The sequence below is a fragment of the Musa acuminata genome, chromosome BXJ1-3, assembly GCF_036884655.1.
Source record: "Musa acuminata AAA Group cultivar baxijiao chromosome BXJ1-3, Cavendish_Baxijiao_AAA, whole genome shotgun sequence".
Classification (NCBI taxonomy): domain Eukaryota; kingdom Viridiplantae; phylum Streptophyta; class Magnoliopsida; order Zingiberales; family Musaceae; genus Musa; species Musa acuminata.
Window position 1 is genome coordinate 43,141,079 of NC_088329.1, and position 23,190 is coordinate 43,164,268.

At 36.4% G+C, this 23,190-nt stretch overlaps 1 protein-coding gene across 5 annotated transcripts; it reads right to left on the minus strand.

Annotated features, from left to right (window-relative positions):
* Positions 1-1,054: 1,054 nt before the first annotated feature.
* On the minus strand, positions 1,055-22,988 carry LOC103978661 (myosin-6). Of its 5 annotated transcripts, none has more exons than XM_065141662.1 (40): positions 22,786-22,988; positions 22,464-22,702; positions 21,889-22,017; positions 21,462-21,605; positions 21,147-21,292; positions 20,911-21,067; positions 20,721-20,779; positions 20,451-20,610; positions 17,864-18,013; positions 17,613-17,749; positions 17,384-17,530; positions 17,127-17,228; positions 16,581-16,638; positions 16,382-16,483; positions 15,394-15,431; positions 15,179-15,305; positions 14,926-15,096; positions 14,716-14,847; positions 14,526-14,635; positions 14,385-14,445; positions 11,410-11,587; positions 11,039-11,244; positions 10,707-10,826; positions 10,044-10,142; positions 8,037-8,249; positions 7,693-7,832; positions 7,409-7,535; positions 7,285-7,326; positions 7,104-7,187; positions 6,858-7,028; positions 5,632-5,787; positions 5,315-5,503; positions 4,079-4,210; positions 3,937-4,007; positions 3,764-3,863; positions 3,636-3,692; positions 2,277-2,333; positions 2,098-2,178; positions 1,791-1,873; positions 1,055-1,657 (listed from the first exon to the last, which is right to left on the minus strand). In XM_065141662.1, exons 2-40 carry the CDS (start codon positions 22,464-22,466, stop codon positions 1,543-1,545), a joined length of 4,554 nt encoding a protein of 1,517 aa, XP_064997734.1. In that variant the 5' UTR covers positions 22,467-22,702; positions 22,786-22,988; the 3' UTR covers positions 1,055-1,542. The 5 variants fall into 5 exon arrangements, with proteins under 5 accessions (XP_064997734.1, XP_009392806.2, XP_009392808.2 ...); XM_009394531.3 differs by having other exon boundaries at positions 22,464-22,546; positions 22,660-22,988; XM_009394533.3 differs by having other exon boundaries at positions 7,288-7,326; positions 22,786-22,987.
* Between the last annotated feature and the right edge of the window lie 202 nt (positions 22,989-23,190).

Genomic DNA, 23,190 nt, shown 5'->3' on the forward strand with positions numbered 1-23,190 from the left:
GTTTTATTTCCTTTTCTCGGAGCGAGCGCGAGGTATTCGCGCAAATGCCCCCTCTCGATGCGGTCACGTCGCCATTGGGGCGATGGGCTTTGGGTCATTTGGAGAGGGGGAGTAGCGGCTGCTGGCTTCGCTCGTCTTGCCTTGCGAGGCGTTCGAGGCGTTTCGGTCCAACCGCGGCCCAGCGACGGCGACGTGTCCCGAACGAACCCAATCCCATGCTATCGTTCATTGCCCCCTTTTTTGCTCTTAACGAAGATGTTAAGTGATAACACACGTGATTAGATGCCACAATCTTTGCTATCAATAATACTTTTTTTATCAAGTAAGTTAACTAATATTCTCTTGCATTATTTGATGTAAAATCTTTCACGGATTTCTCGTGCCAACGACGACGATAGAGAAGGTCGATCGAAGAACCTTCGTATTTTAGGTGTAAAAATTTATCGGATGAGATTTCATATCGAAAAAGAGATGATGGTTTCAATTTTGATTCGCCAGCTAAAGTGAATCCTAATTGGAAAACAAATATGCACACACTAAAAACATGGATCACCATATAAGAATATTTTCTTCATTTGTAATGGACATTAAGTTTAGTAGAAATACAAGCTGAAACATCTCATACGCAAAGGCTGATATGGTTGTGTGCATATTTAGTAGAAATGTAAGCTGAAACATCTGTCCTCTTACACACGCATTGCTGCATTCATGACACAAACACCATATTTCTGTGTGTCATGCTAATGTTGAGGGCCCAGCCATTAGAGTTACTGATACAGCAAGGAAGCTTGGTAGGCTAAACCCTAACTAGTGTAAGATGACAGATTACAAGACTCTTCACTTGCTACTGCATGTTGCTGAACAAGAATAAATGTCAGAGACACTGCTAGTCTCTTAATCTCTAGACACAATAGATCCTGAAATATATAGATTACTCTATTTTTTGCAGAAATATTTGAACTCACAGCAACCGAACTAATAAACATATGAAAGCAAAAGGCAATGCTTCTTAAGGTATTATTAAGTTGTGTAATCATGGCTGAATACTTGAAAGTAACACTTGAAACACAGATTCTCATCCAAAATAAAAAATATTGCTCGAAAGAATACATAAGTGTGTGGTGAAGAAAGCACCTATGAGTTCTGATAACAAGAACTAAGACTTGCATGTAATTATCTCTTTCCTGTAACTTGTTGCTTTACATCTATGACATATATAAAGGTGGATTATTATGACATTCCCCTCTACCTATGCATTCTGTGAACTGAACCAACAAATGTACTAGAATAAAAGAATGCTGCCTCCCTATAAATGGACAGAGACTAAGAATACCTTTTGGGAGGGTGACACTCATCCCATCCCTATTAACTCACTAGAACAATTGTACACGTCTACAAACTATGAACTTGAAACTTTTTACAACCTGGCGGGGAGGGGCGAAACAAATGTTGATAAAGAATAGAGTTGCAGGGGTCATGATAACAAATATCAACCACTTGATGGCGGGAATGGTGCGAGATTTCACCGAGGTCCCAAATGCCTCATTCCTGTAAAAATTGGAAGGCTGGGTTCCCGAGAAGCTCTTCTGCTGGTTTGACGCCTGAGAAATCCTTTGCTTGTAAAGAACTAGATAAGTCATCAACTGAGAAGGGAATGCTGCATCAATGAGACAAAGAATGTTCAGATACTACACAATCGACAGTCTTTAGACTCCCAGCTACTTGTTGAATGAACACGAGTATATTACCACAACAAGAAGTAGATTATCCAGTAGAATTTTTCTTTTTACCTGGAGCTATCATCTAGAAGGAATGAACTGCTTTCTGCATTGTTGGAATCCTCTGTCATCAGTATTCGCATGCTTGAAAGAACCTTCAAAGACATAACAAAAGCATTAAAGGGGCAATATTCCCAAATTAAACACTTAAATTGGTGCACTACTTGAAACATTCATAAAACAATAATTTTGTAATAGATTTTTTCTCCATGATAAACAAGTATCATGATGCAGTCTTCAATAATCACGATAGAGTAGGTTGTAACATCTGAAGCTTCTTTACATCAAGCAAAAGGTACAATTTACTACTTGAACTTACAGTTGAAGATACACTCTTTGTATTGTATTTGTCATCCCAGTACTGTGTGCAAATTCTATAAAGCTGCTGCACGCTGAGAGCCTGCGAAAGGGAAGAATCAGGATTAACATACCACAGCAGTAACCATCCAAACATCCATGCCACATTCACGAGCACATTTACACACCAATAGCACTTACCGGACAGAGATCATTGACTATCTCATCATAGGAAATCCTGGATTTCTGAAATATTACCTGCATATGACATAAATCACAGCAGAAGTAGAATTAGTGATGGGCATTGCTTTAAACATGAGTAAACCAACAAATAATAGCTGCCTCGGTCATTAAGAATAATTCAGCACTACCTCCTTGGTGACATAGGTATAGAACCTGGAATTTATACCATGCCCGGTAGTTCAGTCATTTATATCATCTTCATGGGAAAGATAATTGATAGATCTCACAACCAACTAGCAAAGTCATTTGTGAAACTATAGGGCTACTTTTTCACATAAAACGTTATAAAATTGCAGCAGCAAAATGATAAATTGAAAGTGCAAGTCGGATTCCTGACGGAAAAGGGCAAATGTGGCAGATTTGTTATAGTCATTGACCCCTTTGTAGGGCCAAGAGACAGAACAAAAAGGAATTAGCTACTCAGACATGGGTGTACAGTATCTGAAAATTTAAATTATGTTGAATTCAGGATTTCGCTTGTTTAGCTCAACTTAAGAGATCCGAGGCAGATTTTTGTGTTATCGCCTGAAACAATCTACTATATCTAAATACTGACAAAGCAATAACAGAAGTAACAATTAAAACATCAAGACTCAAGATAAATCTAACATAAGAACTTATTAGTATGGATAGTAATGTTATTTAGGCTGAAGAAAATCCATGGGAAAGGTTCCATGACATAGAAAGCCTTTGTCCAACTTATGATCTGACCTATATTTCCATCAGTCTTTTGCTTCCCAGCAGCACAACAAGTGCTATCTTAAAAGCATGTATAGGGGAAAAGATAACCAAGGAATTACAGAAGCCATATTAATTAGGATAATTGACTTTTTCTTTCCGGGTTATATCGCCATGGCTCTCCAATACCAATTACATGAGCATGCTCTTTTCATCTATATAAAATAACAAATAAAATAAAAAAATAACTTATGACACATCAGTTTCTTTTCTATAGATAAAATTGCACTGGTATATGCTGCAAGCTTAAAGGAGATAATTACTGGTTCTAGTCCTCAACATCACCTATAATAGTCATCATGTCAAACATATGGGAGGTTTCATAGTATAAGTGGAAAAGAAGATCTTTTTTCTGTTTTTAAGAAATGCCCAATTGAAATCGAGACTATTGTCAGCATTCAACTCTGATACCAATATAATATTTCTGCAGCATTTTAAAATAATTCTTACACATGAAATTGACAAAACGGTATGTTAAAATAGATTTATAATCTGTAATCAAATATACAGTATAATGATATAATTTTAGAAATATCATTTTCTCAAATGATGCATCAGATAGGAACAGAAACCACATACCAAGAAACCAACAGCTTGCCTAATGTGTTTAAGTTCATCCCATGATGATCCAGCATACTGCAACAACAGCAAAAGTTCAGATTTAGAGCAAACAAATATAATCCACAGATGATAGGTTTTATTTTTACCTCTGGCTTTGCTTTTGCACACCACAACTCCAGCTCAGCCAGACCAGCTTTCACATACTCCCCATTGCTGAAGGAGCAACACTCACGACGAAGGAGCAAACTGGCACAAGAAGAAGTTATCTCCCCAGTGTACATCATAGATTAATTGATAATATACCATACTGATCAATTACCTGTTAAAAAGTTGTACATTGATGAATGAGAAAATTTGCATACAGATCTTCTGAATTAGCACCGGAGGGACCTGCAGAAAACTAGGTCAATCAAAGTTTCTAACAGCAATAAGAACATTTTTCATTTCACCAGATAACTAACATAGTTTTCTTGCAACGTCTTAAGAACGTCATCCAAGCTCTCAATAATGGTCTTCCAGTGGTTGCTTTGCCCTTGGCTTCCAAATGAGCGCCCAGAGCCACGCAACATAGTTGCCCTTGTTGTTCTTGGGGCCTAAATTTTGAAAAAGATAAATATTAGCAATCAAGAGATGCCAATGTTTCAGAAATCTAATAACCCATCACTAGATTTACATGACAAATTAACAACACTTGGAAAACAGAGTAAGGAATGAGGAAAAACAGGTTCCAACACATGCTACAAATCTCAGAAATCATGCATACTAATGTCAATAATCAACAAATATTTCACACTTCTAGCGATGTCCCAAACCATCTCAAATGCCACAACGTTAGTCAATTCCACTTCTTTGATTGTATCTTTGAAGAAATAATCTAAGATTTATGGTCATCATCAACAGACCAAGCTGTTCCACAACTATTATCAGCTACGATAACATTTAACAACAGGATAAGTGGTTGTTTTGATCAAGGCATACAGTTTTGAATGATACCGGGCGGTACGTACCGGCCAAGCAGCATTCCGGTACGCAGACTATCCGCTACCGGGCAGTATTTTTTTATTTATAAATAAATATATATATATATATATATAAATCGGCAACGTCGCCTCGTTTTTCTGCGACATCACCTCACGCAGGGTGAAGGCGACGTCGTACTTTTTTTTTACTTTTATATATATAATATATATATATATATATATATAAAAGATTATATATATATATATATAGGCGATGTCACCTCGTTTTTTTGCAACGTCACCTCGAATGGGGGAGAAGGGAGGCGATGTCGCCGAAAAATAAAATTTCACTTTTATATTTAAATATATATATATATATATATATATATATATATATATATATATATATATGTATATGTATGTGTATGTATATGTATGTGTATGTGTATGTATATGTATATATATATATATATATATATATATATATATATATATATATATACTGAATGGTATATCGCTCGGTATATAGTACTGTACCGTACCGAAAGAATCTCGAAACTTCGGTACAGTACGATATTTCAATCATTGGTTTTGATAATATGAGCTAAAATTTTTTAACTATCAAAGTGACCAGTTTAGGTTCAGTCCCATCTAACCTAATTCATTTTCTATATCAGAAATCTGACATAATAAATAAAGTAGACTACAATTTAGAGAATCAAATCACTTGCATAATACCTGGATACATAGTGACAGCAGCGAAGACAAGTCCTTCTTCACATTATCTCGAATAATTCCATAAATTTTCTCCACATAAGCTGTTAGCTGCTGTTTGAAAAGCAAAGCAGGGTACTTGGCTTCAACTTGACGCACAACATCCAGGCCATCCGCAGCCAGGTTAGAAGAAGATGGGGAAGAACGAAATGACTGGAGTTGAATTATGCAGATGAAAATTAATTGTTATCCAACTATACACACAATGAAGAACCAAAAAGGCTATCCATCATATACAATTCACATAATAGCAATAGTAGAAAATAAGATGTATGGCATACTTGAGTCATCCTCCCAAATAAAGATGTTGGGGCAGGTGGCTTCCGACGGGGATTAGCTCCAACTGTACCAGCAGCCTTAAGGCTTTTTTGCAGCAAGAACAACAAGCTAGAAGCATTGGACAGCCAATAGGCAAGATGGTCATTGCTCTCTTCATTCTGCAAGATGGACTTCATTATGAAAACATAACACACAGCATATGCCAATACAGGGACAATAATCAAAAGGCAATAAGAGAAAGTGTTACTAATTTCACATATGAAGAACTACAACAACGGAAATTAATGTTTTAGCCACATAAGTTTCTTACCTAAGTAAAAAAATTGTGATTGAATACTAAGGAACGACAAAAGAATTGAAACAACTATTTTTGAATGTCTGAAATTAAATATATTTTTATAAAGTGTTGAGATAAATTTTCTCCCACAACCACTATGTATATGTAAAAGAATTTTAAGTCCTCGAGGTATGGTCAAGACTGGTTATTTCATTATTACTTAATAATAGATCCCTGCATGTTAGTTATCTCCTCTCTTTTACCCTTTGTCCTCTCTTGAAGGCACTGTTGGCCCTCAAAGAAGAGTAACCTCCACTAACAATCTTTGCCGAACTTCGATTGCAGTAAATAATGCCATAATTATTACACATGGCAGCAAGTCATATTCCAGCGATCTGGCAGCTTCATTGATTCTTCACCAATCATTAAGAAGGTCCACTTCTGTAGCTACTGCAAGATATTTCACCACTTTTATTGTTAACTTTTTGAAAATAATCTTTGTCCCTATGAAAGTAATTGTCAAGTATCAGAGGTACTGGGCCTCTCAGCTGCACTATGGTACTGCAGCTACCGCCACACTTCCATCATGTAAATATTATGCCAATCCTCTTCTAACTCGGTAAGAACTAAAGGGTTAACTTAAAGTAGGCAGCGAGTGAAGATGTAAAATTTTCCATGGAAGGACCCTTTAAGATATTCTCTATAGTTCATCGCATGTTGATGGGAGAAGATAGACATGTGAATGGCTTCATTTGTAGAGTGAGTACGCAGAACTTAAGCCCTCACCAAATATGCAACATTACTCACTCAAAGTGACAAATCTTATAATATTAATACAGTGCAAAATGGCTTAAAAAAAGAAAATTAGATAGACATACACATTGTATATATCCAAAGCTCATAACCACATTGACAATATATAAAAGAACAACAATATAACATTTGTATAACCTCGATTGCAGAACCAATCATCTGGATGAGACAATCAAAAACACTAGTCCTTTCTGCTTCAAATGATTTCCAGTTAATGAGACATTTGTATATGGTAAGTGCAGCAACAGGTTTCCCTTGACTAAACCCAACATTTCTGCTGACACAACTGATTAGGGCATCAACATTCTCCTGCAAAGAAAGACGGTTGAACAATAGCGACATATGCAATGAAAGCTTAGTTTTACCTTGAGAATGTGTGCATACCTGTTGCCTCTCCATGTAAGATCTCTTCAGCTTAGCATCAGTATCCGCATAATCCTTAATTGCTGGTGGTGCACTCTGGGGTTCCTATGGATGCAGATGGGTGTCATATGATGTATGATGTACATGGTATTGTTTTGATTTGAACATTATATATATAGACACACACTGTGGACATACTTACAACCTTAAGCTCTTCAACATCATGGTGACCATTCTCCAAACTCTGCCATTAAAGACAAGAAAGATTTCAGGAACAAAGCAAAATAACCTACAGAAAATACAGTGCCTTGTTATAAAACAATTACTGCTTGTTTGGTTGGTGTTGTTGGAATTGATAAATGCTCAGACATGCGTTTCACAGGAGAATGCATCAAGGACTGCTGTCGCAGAATCTGATTCTCAGACTCCATGTTAGACATTTTTCCTTGAAGCCTATCATTAAAAGCGATATAGTCATATGACTTAAATGTTTAATTTTAAGAGAATCTAAGCAGAAATTTAATAAAACAAATTTCAAAGCAACATAATAGTTCATTAAGTCGTATGAGATCTTAAAATATCAGGAAACCATGAGAAAAACTGTAAGAACCTCTGCATCGAATTGTTCAGATGAATTATCTTAGACTCGGCATCTGTGGCTTTCTTCAATCTTTCTTCACTAATCCTGCTTGTTTCTTCATACTTTTTCTCAGTTTCATCAATTTTCTTTTCAAGTGAACTCACCAAAGCCTACAAAATTTTAATAAGCACCTTATACAATACCCTGACATTATGAAAAGAAGAAAGCAGGAAAAACTTCACAACCTACCAGATGCCGGATGTTCACATGAAATCGACATCCAAAACGCAATTTAATTATACTAAAGACACTGATCTAAATGGTCAAATTAGAAATAATAGAGAAGCAACAACCAGTGTTTATGTCAGTCTCACCTTAAGCTTGTCATTTTCATCTTTAAGCTTATCCATTAGGGCAGTATCAATAACAGGGACCTCTTTAATAATAGGAACTACTTCAGTAGCCTTTTTTGCAGCCTCACGCTCCTTCACCAGCAAAGATTTAGTTTCCTTAAATTGCTGTTGCATCTCTTGCAAAGCAGCTTGCAATTTTGCATTCTCCTGTGTTTTAGTTTCCTCCACATCAGCCTACAAATAAAAAGGCATTTATAAAACCTGTGTGTAAGAATGTGAGAGAGAGAGAGGAGAGTCTTGCAAGCAAAGCAGCTACAGGCATGCAACAATATCCATAGTGAGACAACCATCTAGATAAACTGTTTAAACATAAGAAATTAGTTTCCTCCATGTCAGCCTACAAATAAAAAGGCATTTAGTAAAATTCGTGTGCATGTAAGAATGTGAGAGAGAGAGAGAGAAGAGAATCTTGCGAGCATAGTAGCTACAGGCATGAACAATATCCATAGTGAGACAACCATCTAAATACACTGATTGAACATAAGAAATTAGAAGTCAGTAAGAGAAGCAAAGGATCTTTATAAAGTCATTAGGCAGATGTTACTAATGACCAAACTCTTTTTTTTCTAGCACCTGCTCGAAGACATATGGGAAGGAAATTACTCCTGATATGACATAAATTTAACCACTGTAAGTATTCTAACGACTAATATTTTTTAGTGGTAGTATCTATAGCATGCAATACACCAAAGTGAAACCAATGGCAATTCTTCTTACCACTATTATGCTTTATTTTTCTGTTGAAACAATGTCAAGGAATTCAATAATCAGAAACTTAGTTTATTAGGCATTTACAATGCTATTTTGGGTTTCGAAGGATTATATTCCTTTTATTTTATTCTTTCCATTCAACATTACACAGCATATGTTCTAGATGCTTAGATTAGGATTCAAACACTCATCCTCATGGCTGTGCACAATGTGCCTCGACCACTAGGATGTCTTCTAGAAGCCGCCTTTGAAGTTTGGAGAATGATATGCAATATCAAGGTCCAGAAAGTAAAAAAATTATATTTTAATTTCCTTGTAAGTTCTGCAATCGGCGAAACATGCATCATGGATATTTTAATATGTTGATGTAATATGTATCCAGAGTATATTTATATTGGAAACTGATACTAATAAATTCCCTTCAAATACATTCCAGATATACTTTTTAGTATCAGAAGTCATCAATAAGGTGAACCAAAAACTAGACAATGAGTCAATTACACAATGAAAAACATCGACTCTCCCCCATCATGTAACTGACTCATCAGGGTCTACAAACCAGCACCACATACTGCACTCCCCTCCAACACCACAGTCTCAAGTAGTTAACAACAGGAATTTGTTTCCGACTGTGAATTTACATATTACTAAATCATGCTTTTAATTTAAACTTGTGAATGCTGAAAGTTACAAAGAACTTGGATTATGAAACATATACTTATTTCCACAGTTAACTAAATCTTTTGTCTTTCTAGTTATTTTTGTGGGAGATTTTGGGAGAGAAAAAAGGAATTTCTTTGTTAATGAAAACACAAGGAACCCAAGTCTATTTTCTTATTATCATTTATCATGACCACATATATTCCAATAATATCACATATGTCCAGGTTTCTCTCATAAAATATAAAAAAAATGTTCACAAAATATTGCCAAATCTACACTATAATATATCCTACTTAACATATTTTGTCATGTCACTCTCTTCTGCATTAGCAACCCAGGCTTCAAGAACTGCAAGATAATTTCCTATCCTGAAGACCAAAAGTGATGACAGATGAAATCCAATTTTCTTTCAGATTCATGAGCAAACAGAGCTACAATTGGCTCAAGAAATGAACATAAGTGATGTTGTGCATCATAAATTCAAGTGGACTATTTAAAAAAGCCATGAGAGAATAATCACAAGAGGATGCTGATGACCAAAAACCATTTAATCAAACAGGGTTTAAAGCTTTATATGCAAGTTAAACAAAGTACCCTCATGCGTTTCTCCAACTGCAGACGCCACGTAAGTTCCTCAACTTGTTTTTCCAACTTATTCTTAGCAGCTTGAAGGGCACCAGTTTCTCTTGCCGCCTGGGAAGGAAAAAAAAACATATAAGGCAGCATTTAAAATATATGTACATCTGCCAAAAAGACATCAGAAACTTCTTAGAAAGTCAACAGGCAAAGTTTCTCGTCTAACCAAACTAAAAGGGACAGCTCAGTGAACAAGTCTGATGAGGATTAATATATGCAACCTTACCTCTGCAAGTAAACAGGCTATTTTTGACTAGAAACCAGTCATCAAAGTTGCAAGGAAGCAAACTTACCATGACGCTAGTGGATTCGTTACTTGACCAAACTATATAGTTTTTGTCATTGATGCATCCGGCGAAAGTACCATTTTAGAAGTTTGGACATAACTTTATGACTAAAAATTCATCAACAACATTTGCACAAAATAACTTAGATTTTAAATAATAATAACCTAGAGCCTCTGTCCTTTAGATATTCATGCAACAAATATTGGTGATAGATAGATTTGCATATAGCAATATTCGACATTTACACATCTAACCAAGAATTTAAACCCACGTAAAAAGTTATGGTAGCTGCCCTACAAAAGACAGTTTACAGAACAAATTTAAAAAAGATTACCTGTTTAAGCTTTCGCAGTTCTCTTCTTGCAACCCTTGCTCTCCAAGCACATTGTGTTGCAATTACAGCCTTTTTTATCCTTGAATAATTTAAGCATGCCAAGTATCGGCGGCAATGACTCTAGAAAAGAACAGCATACAGAATTAGGTCTTAGATTCTTCTGTTTACCAGCACATAAATAATAAAAATACGATATGTTAGGGCGAAAAGAACAGATATTACATGAAAAGGTCAAGAGTTCCTTGTCAACCAGCATGGTTAACAGCGGTAGTAGTAGGGAGAATTCTGGATTTCTATTAAACACCCAAGTTCTTGACATCCCAATAATTTACCTGAATAATAATTGCAGCTCTTGTCTGCCGCCTGAAATGAAGTTCCTTACGGGCAGCCATCCCCCTTACACTAGTTTGGATGGTAACAGCCGAAGAGAACAACTCTCTATAAGCAGTCCTTGCAAGATGCATCCGGAAATAGGTCTGGATACGAAGTGCAGCAGCTAGTCTACGCATGCCCTCATATACCTGTCTTGCAAGTTGTCCTTCGAAAGGTATAAAAGAACAGAATGTCTTACTTTAGGTTAACAGAGAAAAAAATGCATATATCAGAAAATGCTTATACAATCACCACACCAAGTAAAGGTTAGTAAGTTTTGTGCATCATAAACCTTGATTGGTGATGACATAACATTAAATTTAATAAATACCTCTGCATATGGTTTGAATCTGTATAGCTGATTTTCGCAGCAAAATGAAAGTTCTACGAGCCAGGAATGACCGAACTTTCCGTTGGATTGTGCTAGCAGATCTTCCCAAGACTTCATTCCTACGGGCATCAAGTTCAGCCATCTGACCAGCTCGAAGAAACACCTTCGTTTTTCCTATCTGGACATATAAACTTAAGAAGTGAGACAATTTGTCTGTTATCCAACAAGAATACTTGAAGAATCTAGTATGAAATAGTGATTAAAGGATGATCTCCTACAACTAAGTTCCATCGCACAAGAATTTTTTTTCGAACTTTAACAACCCATCATTAGGACCAAATCTTTCCAACATCTCATATTACTGAATTAGTTTTTAAATAATAACTCTATATTACAATGAATGCAATACACATGAATGTGCACATGGAGTCGCAAATCAAATGCTATGGTCAACTGAAGTTACTGACTAAAGAGCTAATTTAGCTAATTTTAAGGACCAGAAAACAGCTAATAAATATGTCTATGCATTCACATTAACTATTTACTGATAAATGTCCAGCATTTTTTGCTAAAAAATCTCCGAAGATTTCTCTGTAGTGGAAACTTACTAAGACAGGACAGAATAAAACAAGCAATAAGGGAGGTCATAGATGAGGAGAAAACTCAGAAAAGGATTAAATATTTACTACACAGCATTTTCAATGCGTGAAAATCTTTTAAGTAACGACTTGAATTGGACCATAACACTAACAAAAATCCATATTAATAGCACCATGAGGAAGTGCACCTACTCATGAAAGATGCTACAATCTTAAATTCCAAAAAATATTATACGATCATGATTGGCTGGATAATCCAGCAGAGATCAGAAATAAAGTAACACATTGTGTATTCTGCAGGCAATAGCCATCAATAGCGGAAAAATCCAAAATATGAGGAAATATAAATAGAAACAAAGTGAAACAGATCTTTTTGCTTTTCCTTGCATTATCTCCAAAAAAGAAAAGTCAATGCCTTTGGAACTTAAAAAATCCTTAAAAGGACCCTAGCAATAGGAGTACTTACTAACCTCCTGTGAGAAAATAACTGAAAGAAATGATTCCACAATTATAAAATGTACCTTAAAGCAGTGATTACAATAGGTGCTCGGGCGCTCGCCTAGGCGCTCGAGTGAGGCGAGGCGATGCCCGAGCGCCTCGCTTCATTTCCAGGCGGTGCGCTTCAAAGAGGCACGCCTGGGCGCTCGCCCGAGCCCAAGCGTTGGGCGCTTCGAGCGAGCACCTAGGTTAAACCAGGAGACCGAACCAGATTTTTAGGTCTGGTTGGTCTCTGGTGCTTTAGTTGGTTCAATCGAACCAACTAAATCATCAAGATCAGGCTCCCTCTCACGATTTCCCTCGACTTCCCCAACCCTAACACTCGCGATTTTGCCGCCGAGATTTCTTCTCCGCTATCGCTGCTCTCTGTTGTCGCTGCCACTGTCGCTGCTCGTCGCTACTATCGCTACTCACAGCTGCCACAATCGTTGCTCGTCGTTGCTGTCGCCGCTCCCGCTGCCGCTCGCAGCTCCCGCTCCCACTCCCACTCCCGCTGTCGCTCATCGCTCCCGCTCCAGCTACCGCGTGCTACCACTGTCGTTGCCTCAGCAGCCTCAGTCTTCTCACACTCTTCTCACTATACTGTTAAAAGTATATTAACAGTATACTGCTAACTGTATACTAATAATAGTATTTTTATTTATTAGATTAATAATATATTATTTTAATTTTAATACTATTAATTTTTATTTATTAAAAATTATTGTTAGGTTTCAGAATAAACGACAAATGTACAGAGCAACTTAATAGATTTGATGTAAAATTTTATTGTTTTGATTTTTGAGACTTTTTATTAATGTGACATTGTGATTTTGTACCCGATCTTCTTAATTTAATAGCATTTTTTTATTTAAATAAATATATTTATTAATTATATTATATATTTTTATATTTTAGCGTCTCGCTTCGCTCGGGCGAGCGCCTAGCATCTCGGGCGTTTTTAGACCTTAGCGCCTTTGGCGTCTAGCGCTTTTTAAATCACTGCCTTCAAGAAAAAAAAAGTTTAAATGCAATTCCTTGTCTCGCAAAATAGTAAGAATAAAAACAGACAAAATCAAGATGTTCACAAAGTACAAAAAATTATTTAGAAGAGATTGGAGGTAAGGATTTTGATTCCCCAGAGTAGCCACATTGTTGAACTGTAGCAAGATAGAACTGTGTAAATTAAATACGAAGTGGATCAAATTTCATGTTACATGTTAATGGGGGCTCAGTCTGAATGTTAAATCCAACTATAGCAATAAAAGTAATTGGGACTTCTCATTTAGTCATTGATTTAATATCATAGTCATTCTAGACCTTTTTTCCCTCAAGTTGATGAAAAATTTTAAGACTATGCTCAAGCAGCTAGGCAAGCCCATGAAATTAGAATGCTTATACCAGGCATGCCCTCAAAACACACCATGCTCATGGCATAAGATCAATTCCCTTCGATGATTTGATACTAGTATTACCTTGATAGATATGATTGTAAAAGCAAAAGGAGCCCATGAGCGTGGTGATTGTGAACAAACACTCAATGCTTTGAACATAATTTAGCTCTAGAACACTCAATGCTTGTTTGTCACCATGAAAAAAGAATGTACCATTGTGAACAAAGACTCAATGCTTTGAACATAATTAAGTTCTACAACACTCCATCTACAACGAGTCCCATCCTACGATCTTTTCTTTAAGATATTAGCTTGTTTGTCAGCAATAATGGTACATTCTTTTTTCATGGTATTTAGCTTTATAATCTTCAAACTATAACTAAAAGGATATGGTTTACAAAATTTATGGAAGATACTCAATAAAAGTTGAAGCAAAAAAATATGAGGGGTGTTTTTCCCTAAACATCTGCTCATTGGAAGTTAACTTCCTTTTCCATTGGGTTACCTGGTAACCTTTGAGATACGCCTTCTCTAGCAACCTCTTAGCAGCAGTGACCTCATCACAACTGACATGAGAAGCATCAAATGAGACAGACCCAGCAAATGTTAAAAGCTTCCCAAGATATTGGGCTCAAATGCACTTTACCTTCCATCCAAAACTTCGGGTGCAAGAATGCCAAAGCGATCTACAAACTCATAGAATGTGCGCCTTGTTGGATATCCAGCACAGCTTATTCTAATTGCCTCCATCACTCCCTAGACCAAGTAAAAAAGTATTGCACATTTACCATCTGAGCATCATTACTGAGATAACAAATGTAAATAGAAAATCTTACCCCACAGCGAAGCTGCTGAAGAACATTATGATTCTCAAAAATTGCTGGTTTTAGAAGATTGTTGGGTTTAACACAGCGGATGTAGTGGGGCTCAGTGGCACTTAGAGTTTCTAGCAGAGATTGCAGTTGTTGCTGCATAGATGTTGGATATTGCATATTATGACATGAAAAGATTGCAACTAACTGTATTAAGAAAAGATACACCTATACCTTGAACCTTGAACCTATTGACGAGAACTTTGATGACTTTGATGCATCTTCTGAAAGAAGCGGAAATAAACTAGAAACAAAAGAACATTTAGAGGCACTCAAAAGCGCCTGATGCTCAGCAACAACATAATCCTTATTCTTGTCTAAGAACAATTCTGTCTGATAGGTAACCTGTATGAGGATGACCAATTTCAACTTTAGTTTCTTTTGCATGTCTATTGATATAGAATGCATCATCAGTGGAGGTACTCACATCACCAGCATAATGAGAAACGGTGAAGTCAGAACGTGATAGTTTTGGCTTGCTGAAGCGCTTATGATTTTTAAATGCCTGGTACAGCTTCTGAGCAAAAGTTTCATGTGTTGATCTTGGCAGCATGCTGCATAAAAAGAGCAAAGAGAACTAAGATATCCATCAAACAAATTCACAAAGGACATATAATTCAAGTCGTATGCCAGCACACATACCAAGCCTCATCCAGAAGAGCAATGATCCCACCAGGTTTCTGGCAGCCAACAAACAAAAAAATTATCCAAATGTAATGTTGCATGGATTATATGCATGGATAAATCATTCAGCTTAAGGATAAATCTGGACAATTTGTTAGGCCTCGGGTTGCATGGGTTGGTCAATTTGTTCAATAAAAATCTAAACATCTCAAAAAACTAAGAATTTCCATAAACATTTTTGTGTCCATGGAATTTTTGTGAAACTTCAAAAAATTAAAAAGAAGTCTGAATAACTAAAATCATCTCATAAAAGACTATCTAGATTCCAGTTAGATTATATCAACTACCATCATTTTAGAGGAGTTCCATTATACTGTAAATTTAATACCTCAAAAGTATTACCAATATATCAGCAGAAAAAATCATAATGGAACTTGTGAGAGAAGCATTAAGTATGAAAGTTGTAAGGGTTCTCTCTTGAGCCCCAAAATTAAACATCAGTGTCACAGAGAATAGTTCACCGAAGAAGTCCAAACCTTAATGGAACACCAAAGGCCTCACCTCAGAGGACCCGAAGAGTCAATGTAGATGCATCGACTGAACCAATGTAAACTTGATGCCTTATTTCATCCTTGCATTCACTCAATTCCTAACTATTAGTTTCTGCTAGTAGTTATTTTTTTGTTTTGGTATTATTCATTCATTTCGTAGACTTATTGTCTTCAATCAATCAAATTGTTTCTCATGGGAAAGTTCTGTTTTAAAGTTTACAAGATCCAACCTAATTTACCCCCTAACCCTCCTTATTTTGCTTATAAATAACAAGTGATGAAGAATTCAGAATGTAACCTGCACAGAATATATAAATAAATGGACCCTAACAGAAAATATTATTTTAATACCACCAGAAGTGGGTCCATGAACATGCTGAGGAGAATCATATGTAAAATAAAACAAGACATCCTGTTGTAGATAGTATTTATATGAAAATACAATTATGACAAACCTTTTCAATAAGATCAAGAATGTCCTGATTATCAACAAACTCGATATAACTCCAACTAATTTCTTCTTTAGTATATTCTTCTTGTTCCATCTTAAACACATGCTGTAGAAAAATAAATGGAATGAGTTAGAAAAGCATCTTAACAACTTATGTCTGGAATGCCAGCGTACTCAAGAACAATGTATCATTTTATTCAAACCTGGTTAAAATGTTGCTGCAATTTTTCATTCGTCAGGTTGATGCAGAACTGCTCAAAGCTGTGAAATATGAACATATTAAAGCCCACCATCAATGTCTATGTTGACTAACTGAACATAAGCTGATTAAAACTTCAGATAATTCCTTATCAAAAGACAAGGTTCTTGTGTCTGACATCAAAAAGCAACTGTAATCTCCTATAAAGTTCTTTCTTCGAAGAAAGGAACCAACCATCAAAAATAGAACCAGTTCGTGGGCCCTTGTCCTAGGAAACAACTCTAAGGAAAAAGTTCACATAAACATAGCTCTATCTAAAATCCAAACCAGAAAGATTTAAGAAACCAGACAATTAAAAAGTGACCTATTTTTACAAGGCTCCTGCCAATGCAAGGTCTCGGGAGGATCAATGTAAAAAACTCCTGTTGATAACTGGAAATTTTATGCTAACATATGAGAGAGAACCAGGCAGCACGTGGCCTAGACTACTTAGTACCAGCAGATGTTGTTAGATGTTAATGGCATACACAAAAGATTAGCAGTTAAGCACCTGTTGGTTTTAAAACTCTCAAAGCCATATATATCTAGCACCCCGATCAAGCACTTTGAGTTAGGATCTTGTCCAATTGAGGAGTTGATCTTATTTACAAGCCTGCATATAACAAATTCAAATAAGATCAGTTCTCTGCATGTTTAAGCATTCTCATATGTTATATTTGAGTAAAATATACTTGGTTAGAGAAAAAAAAAAAGAACAGTAACCATGAAAAGTTCATTAAAAAGTTATATCAGGCTATCAGCACTTACCAATCAAACAACCTTGAATATACAATTTTTGCAAGGGAATCTCTACTTAAAGCTGCAGCCTCTGGATCCAGGGTCTTTATTATGTTCTCATCACGAGTAACAATAACACGCTTACACAAAGAATCTTCAAGGGCCTTTGCATCACACCTGAAGACACAAAGAATGTTCTCTCAGAAAATCTGGATCCAACATGTTCCAGCTCATGGAAAATAATTTTTCATGATCATACATGAATAGTTCAGCCGCAGTTCTCAAATGAAACCAAGATTTTTCATTTTTTGGTTGAGAAGAATCTATTTCCTTTCCATCTGTAAACTCAATATTTCCTAAATGGAGAATAGCAGCCACAACTCTGAAAATGCCATCCTGAATGAACAAAACAACATGTAAGCACAAAACCTAGAAAGGCTAGCTAAAAGAGTAAAACAATGCATCAGACAAGCTCTTCTTCACAATCTTTCATATGAGCAAGAAAAAAACCTGTTCATCAGTACTAATGCCGATGATGTCCATAGCCTTTTTAGTTTCCAGATACTCCCTAGAATCATCTACACCATCGAGCTCATAGCAGTTGGATTGGTTAAGATAATGGAAGGTCCTGGGATTTTCCAGCTTATATCTCTGAATATCCTGAACAACAGGGATTTAAACATCTTAGTGATGCAAAGAAAATTGCTTATACTACCATAATAAGAAAAAAATAGATGTATTTGTTATAGCTATCAAGACATGATGTTCATGTGCACTGCACTTGTTCATTTTTACTTATGGAACTTGATATAAACATCTAACAACAAAGGATCAACGAGCAATCCTTTATCTCTCTTGTGTAAATTTAAAGTCATCACCAATGCATAATAAGAACTTTCCTAAACAAATAGATATGGTACTGTATTATTTAATAATATTCAAATATGAAAATAACAACAACAACAAGCAATAAAGACAACTATTTGGGATCAACTAACTAAATGGATCTTTTATCCATTGAGGTTGGAATGGTACTGGTTTCAATGACCTATCAGATCGGTATAGTACCAGTATACCAGGCATTTATACCATCTGGTATTATTTAATAAAATAAGAAAATAATAAAAATAGTGTCACTTGTACCAGTTGCAAGCTATTTGCTTTGGTACCAATACTTTGTCAAACAGTCAAATATCAGATTGTACCGAACAGCACAGATGAGATTTGAAACCTTGCTCAGACTATCAATGGATCACAGATGTAAGGCGTGACCAGGCATTTGTCTGATGTCCTTGGAAACCAATGGGGTCATACGGGCATCTGTGGGGCATATAAGCATTGTGCTCAAAACCCAAACACTCATATAAACAACCACAACATCCAACTCTTTTTAATGATTACAAAATATAATATATTTAAAGCAGATTGGAGCTCTTAGCTCAAGAAACATAATCCTAGAGACAAGTTCTACAACTCCACTAAGCAAATGAGTCTCATTTCCATTTCATTTATTAATGAGTCTGTAGACACTGATAGCAATTGATGAGAATAATTTTTGTGCTTTCCTCACTACTTATTCAATGTTATATCAAAATATGGCACAAGATCAAGTAATCTAGATTCCATTATTTGATCTCATAAAATGCAATTTATATGGGACCATAATAATGAATTTCTTATTTGAATTAATTCAATTATTTAGTAGGTTTTTTCAAATGTCATAAATTGTCAAATGACATATTTCATAATCCTACATTAGTTAATAGTAACCAATACTGACCAAGGAGAAAGAAAACAAAAGCCAACTTAAAGGAAAAAAGATATCAATCTTTTAAGTTTTATTGAAGATTTTGGAGAAAAAGGAAGTACATAAGTCGAAATTAAACTGAAGTTCTCGTTTTAAAAATGAAGTTTGATCTTGATTGAAGAATATACAAAGAAGGTAGTTTACCAATATATATTGTATCAATAAAGAAAATTGTTTGACAAAACAAATTTAGAAACACATCTCCAAGTCTCGCCAGTTCCTTTGCCTGGCGAAATAAGTCACCTTTTATAAGGTGTGGCTTACACATTTAAGAGTATGTGCCTTTCCAACTTCCCTATGGTTAGGTAATTGATTCATCCTTTTCTTTTCCAAAGAAAAGAAGGATGAACTGATTGATATGTTTTGACTTATGGGATGTAATTTTCTTTATTGTATTCTTCTTTTCCTTTTACAAAAAGGGACTCAAGATATTGTAACTAGAACATGAATAAATCAACAAATTAGTCTTTTTTCTACATTATATATGTGCAAGTGGAATTAACAATCATGTTATTTCATGGACCATGTGCAAGATATGCAGAGGTATGATCTAGGTGTTACTCATTAAGCTAGAGTGAGTTTGGCAGTTATCTTTTTCTTTCCCCCTATTATCTTTCACTATCATTTTCTTTACCTCCCTCTTTTTGTCCCCTTCTTCTAGCCTCAAATAAATAATATTTTTTTCCTGCTTGTCACAAATTGTACTCCATCATATCTGGTATCGGAGCTCATTCTATATCATATTTAGTATCGAAGCTCATCCTACATCAGTAACCCACAATGACTTCGAAATTAAAAAACACCAGTAGTTGGTCATCTTGAACTAATATATGAAGCCAATCATACAATTATCAGAAAGTTATCAGGCACATCTATGACATGATGATCATATTAAAAGTTCTTCCAAGTAAAAGGTCAATAACTATCAAATGTTTCATCAATCATTTGACTACCCATCACTCTGATGCTTTAAACTGCCTCATTCATTTTGATATAATGACGAGCAAATCTGTAAGTAACAGGTATGTACAAGTCTATAGTCTCTTGAGTCTTGAGTACCACCAACAAATGCTTTCAATGATATAAACACTTGTTGTTGACTACATCCAAGTAAGATGGCTGAGTCATTGTTATAAACACAGCTTAACCTATTCTTTATGCCATGTAGCATACAAAATTTTCCTTTAATAAGGTTTCTAAGAAAATAAAAGCTGAGGTAAAAGGTACTTGAAGTAATATAAAAACATAGAATATCTGATCAAACATCAATTAGTATTGAATATCCGTTACTTCTGCAGGTGCTGCACAGAGCATGTAAAAGCAGTGGTAGTTCCTTTCGGGATCAGATATTTGACAGACACGGGATCTTTCAAGCAGGTAAGTTCTGATGGCAGCTCCAGAAATCCTTCCACTCTGATCAAATTGAATCTCGACGAACTTGCCAAAACGACTGTAGATGAACATACAAATTAAAATATATGGAAAACATTTGGGCATATAGGAAGTATAAAAATTTATGGCAAATAAGAATATTATGATAACTATCAACAACTTGCGCACCTTGAGTTGTTGTTTCTTACTGTCTTTGCATTTCCAAAGGCTTCAAGAACAGGATTGGACTGTGTACGAGAAGTCAACATAACAAAATTAGATGAGGAAGAAATGAGAACAAGTACTTATATAAAAACATGAAAGTGACAGCAACGTGTACAAGGCCCAGCTTCCAATTAGTAATGTGAGGATATTTCACCTGCAGCACTTGTTGCTCCACCGTCCGCCCTTCAGATGCAGCTCTACCTCCCATGTATGCAAGGTAACGCATAATCATTTTGGTGCTTTCAGTTTTACCTGCCCCACTTTCCCCGCTTACTAGAATCGATTGGTTTACTCCCTCATTTCTCATCAATCTACGTTGGACAAGACACTCATGTTATGTAAGAAGTGGACTTCAAAATGTGAGTAATCATAGCTGGAAGCAGAAAGTACCGATATGCAGCATCAGCAACAGCAAAAGGATGGGGACTTAGTTCACCAAAAGCTGCCCCTTTATATTGTTCCATCATGTGGTTGTCATACAGATGAGGCAACCTTCGGAAGGGGTTGACAGCAATCAATATATTTCCAGTATACGTCTGTTTATAAAATTTGATCAATTAGCTGCTAAAGCAATCAAAAATCAATGAAGGAAAATATGTCAAGGACATCATGATAAACATGCATAAAGCTTTACTTCAAATATTATATTATTGAATAATGCTTGCAGAGAAGTTGACCGTCTCAGCATCTGTTATATGGACTTACATAAATTTCATTCGTGTCATATCTAGATCTCAAGTTTTGCAAAACGCCTGGTTCATGCAAATAAGCAAGCTTTGTCATATCATCTACTCCACAAGGTGAAGCTTCAGGATCTTTAGGATGGACATTAGAAAGTTTGGCAATCACCTGCATAGCAAATGATGGGATGGAAATTAACAGTATCCATGACAATGCAATAACTATCAGCCAAGACTATTTGAAATCAGTCTCTAAATGTAAAAAAAATCTTTCATGCGTTAGCTCAAGGAATTCTTACTGCACACCAAAACTACAGCAACTGAGAAAGCATCTTCAAAACAAAAACATTATAATATCAAACTAATAACAGAAAAAACTAGCACGGAAGACTCCTAACTTCCATGACGAAAACAATGCATAATGCACATTAACAGTGAACGAAAATACACACCATCTTTCCAGAAGTACAGCTGATCTTAATTTCATCGCCTTTGATCTCCAAGACTTCCCCATCTATCCAAGCCACTTCAGCATCCTCGACCCAGACCTGAGAACCTACTGCTATGTTGAACTTAGTTGCCTGTCCATTGAAATTTGTAAACATTATCAGTGGCGCAAATGATATTTACTTCGACGCAAACAAAGTGAAGCCGACAAAGCTAAAACGACTCAACCGGAAACAATCCAGCAGAGTTGCAGCTTTGCAGATTCCTCGACATGAAAGGCATTAATTTACAACGCAATACATCGAACAGAATATAAAGCAGAAGAAAATTACAACAAAAGAGTACATCGCCGTATTTTGTGAAGATAACATTTTTACGCTTCTTTCACATCCTTAACAACTAACTGTTGCGACCTTCAAGAAAAGTCGCATTAAGCCATTGCTTGCCCAAAAAACACGAAAGTAAAAGCCCAAAAACACAAAAGCTCATGAACGTCTGAGAACCAACTTTCTCAAGAACATCAAACCAAGTCGGGGGAAAGCTAAAGCAAAAAAGGACTTCGAAACGAGAGATCCCATACCATTATCAGATCCCTCCGACGTCAGAAACCCCAACGATGCTCCACGATCCCTCCTCAAAATCTCCGCAAAACCCTTGTACGCACTGAATTAGAAATAAATCCCAATTTTAGGACCAAGATCCAAACTTCCCACTGCATCCACCACCTCCTCGCGATCTAAAAATAACCAATTTTCCTCCTCCTCATCTGTCCACACCTGAGTCCACAACTAAACAGCGCGCACGGCCGAGATCCGATCCCTGCGACGAACCACCAACAGTTAAATATCTCGCCGTCCCACCTCTATCCTCCACTTCCTTCTCTTGCCACAAAATCCTCGTACCGATGCTCGGGGACCGCTCCGCAAGGGGGAGACAGAGAGTGAGAGAGAGAGAAAGAACGAGAGGCGGCAACGAGGAGAGTTAGCCTTGCTTCCGCCGGCCCAGATCGCCGCCCAAGACCCTCCGCCTGCCTCTCGCCGCTGCTGCGTCCTCCGCCCCCTCCTTTTCCTCTTTCTTCTCGCACGCCCCCCTCTTTCTTGGCTGATTTGGTTCACGTAAACGCGTTCCGATCAGAATACAACCGCCCCTGGGAGTCAGCTATATTTACCACAACGCCACCGCGTTCCCCCGATTGCGTTACCTTGTCGGTATTTTAAACCCAGATATCAATCGCCCACCAAAGTCGCCTTAATTCACATGAATGCCATTCTCGCCGCCATATATTAATTATCCCCGTATTTATGCAT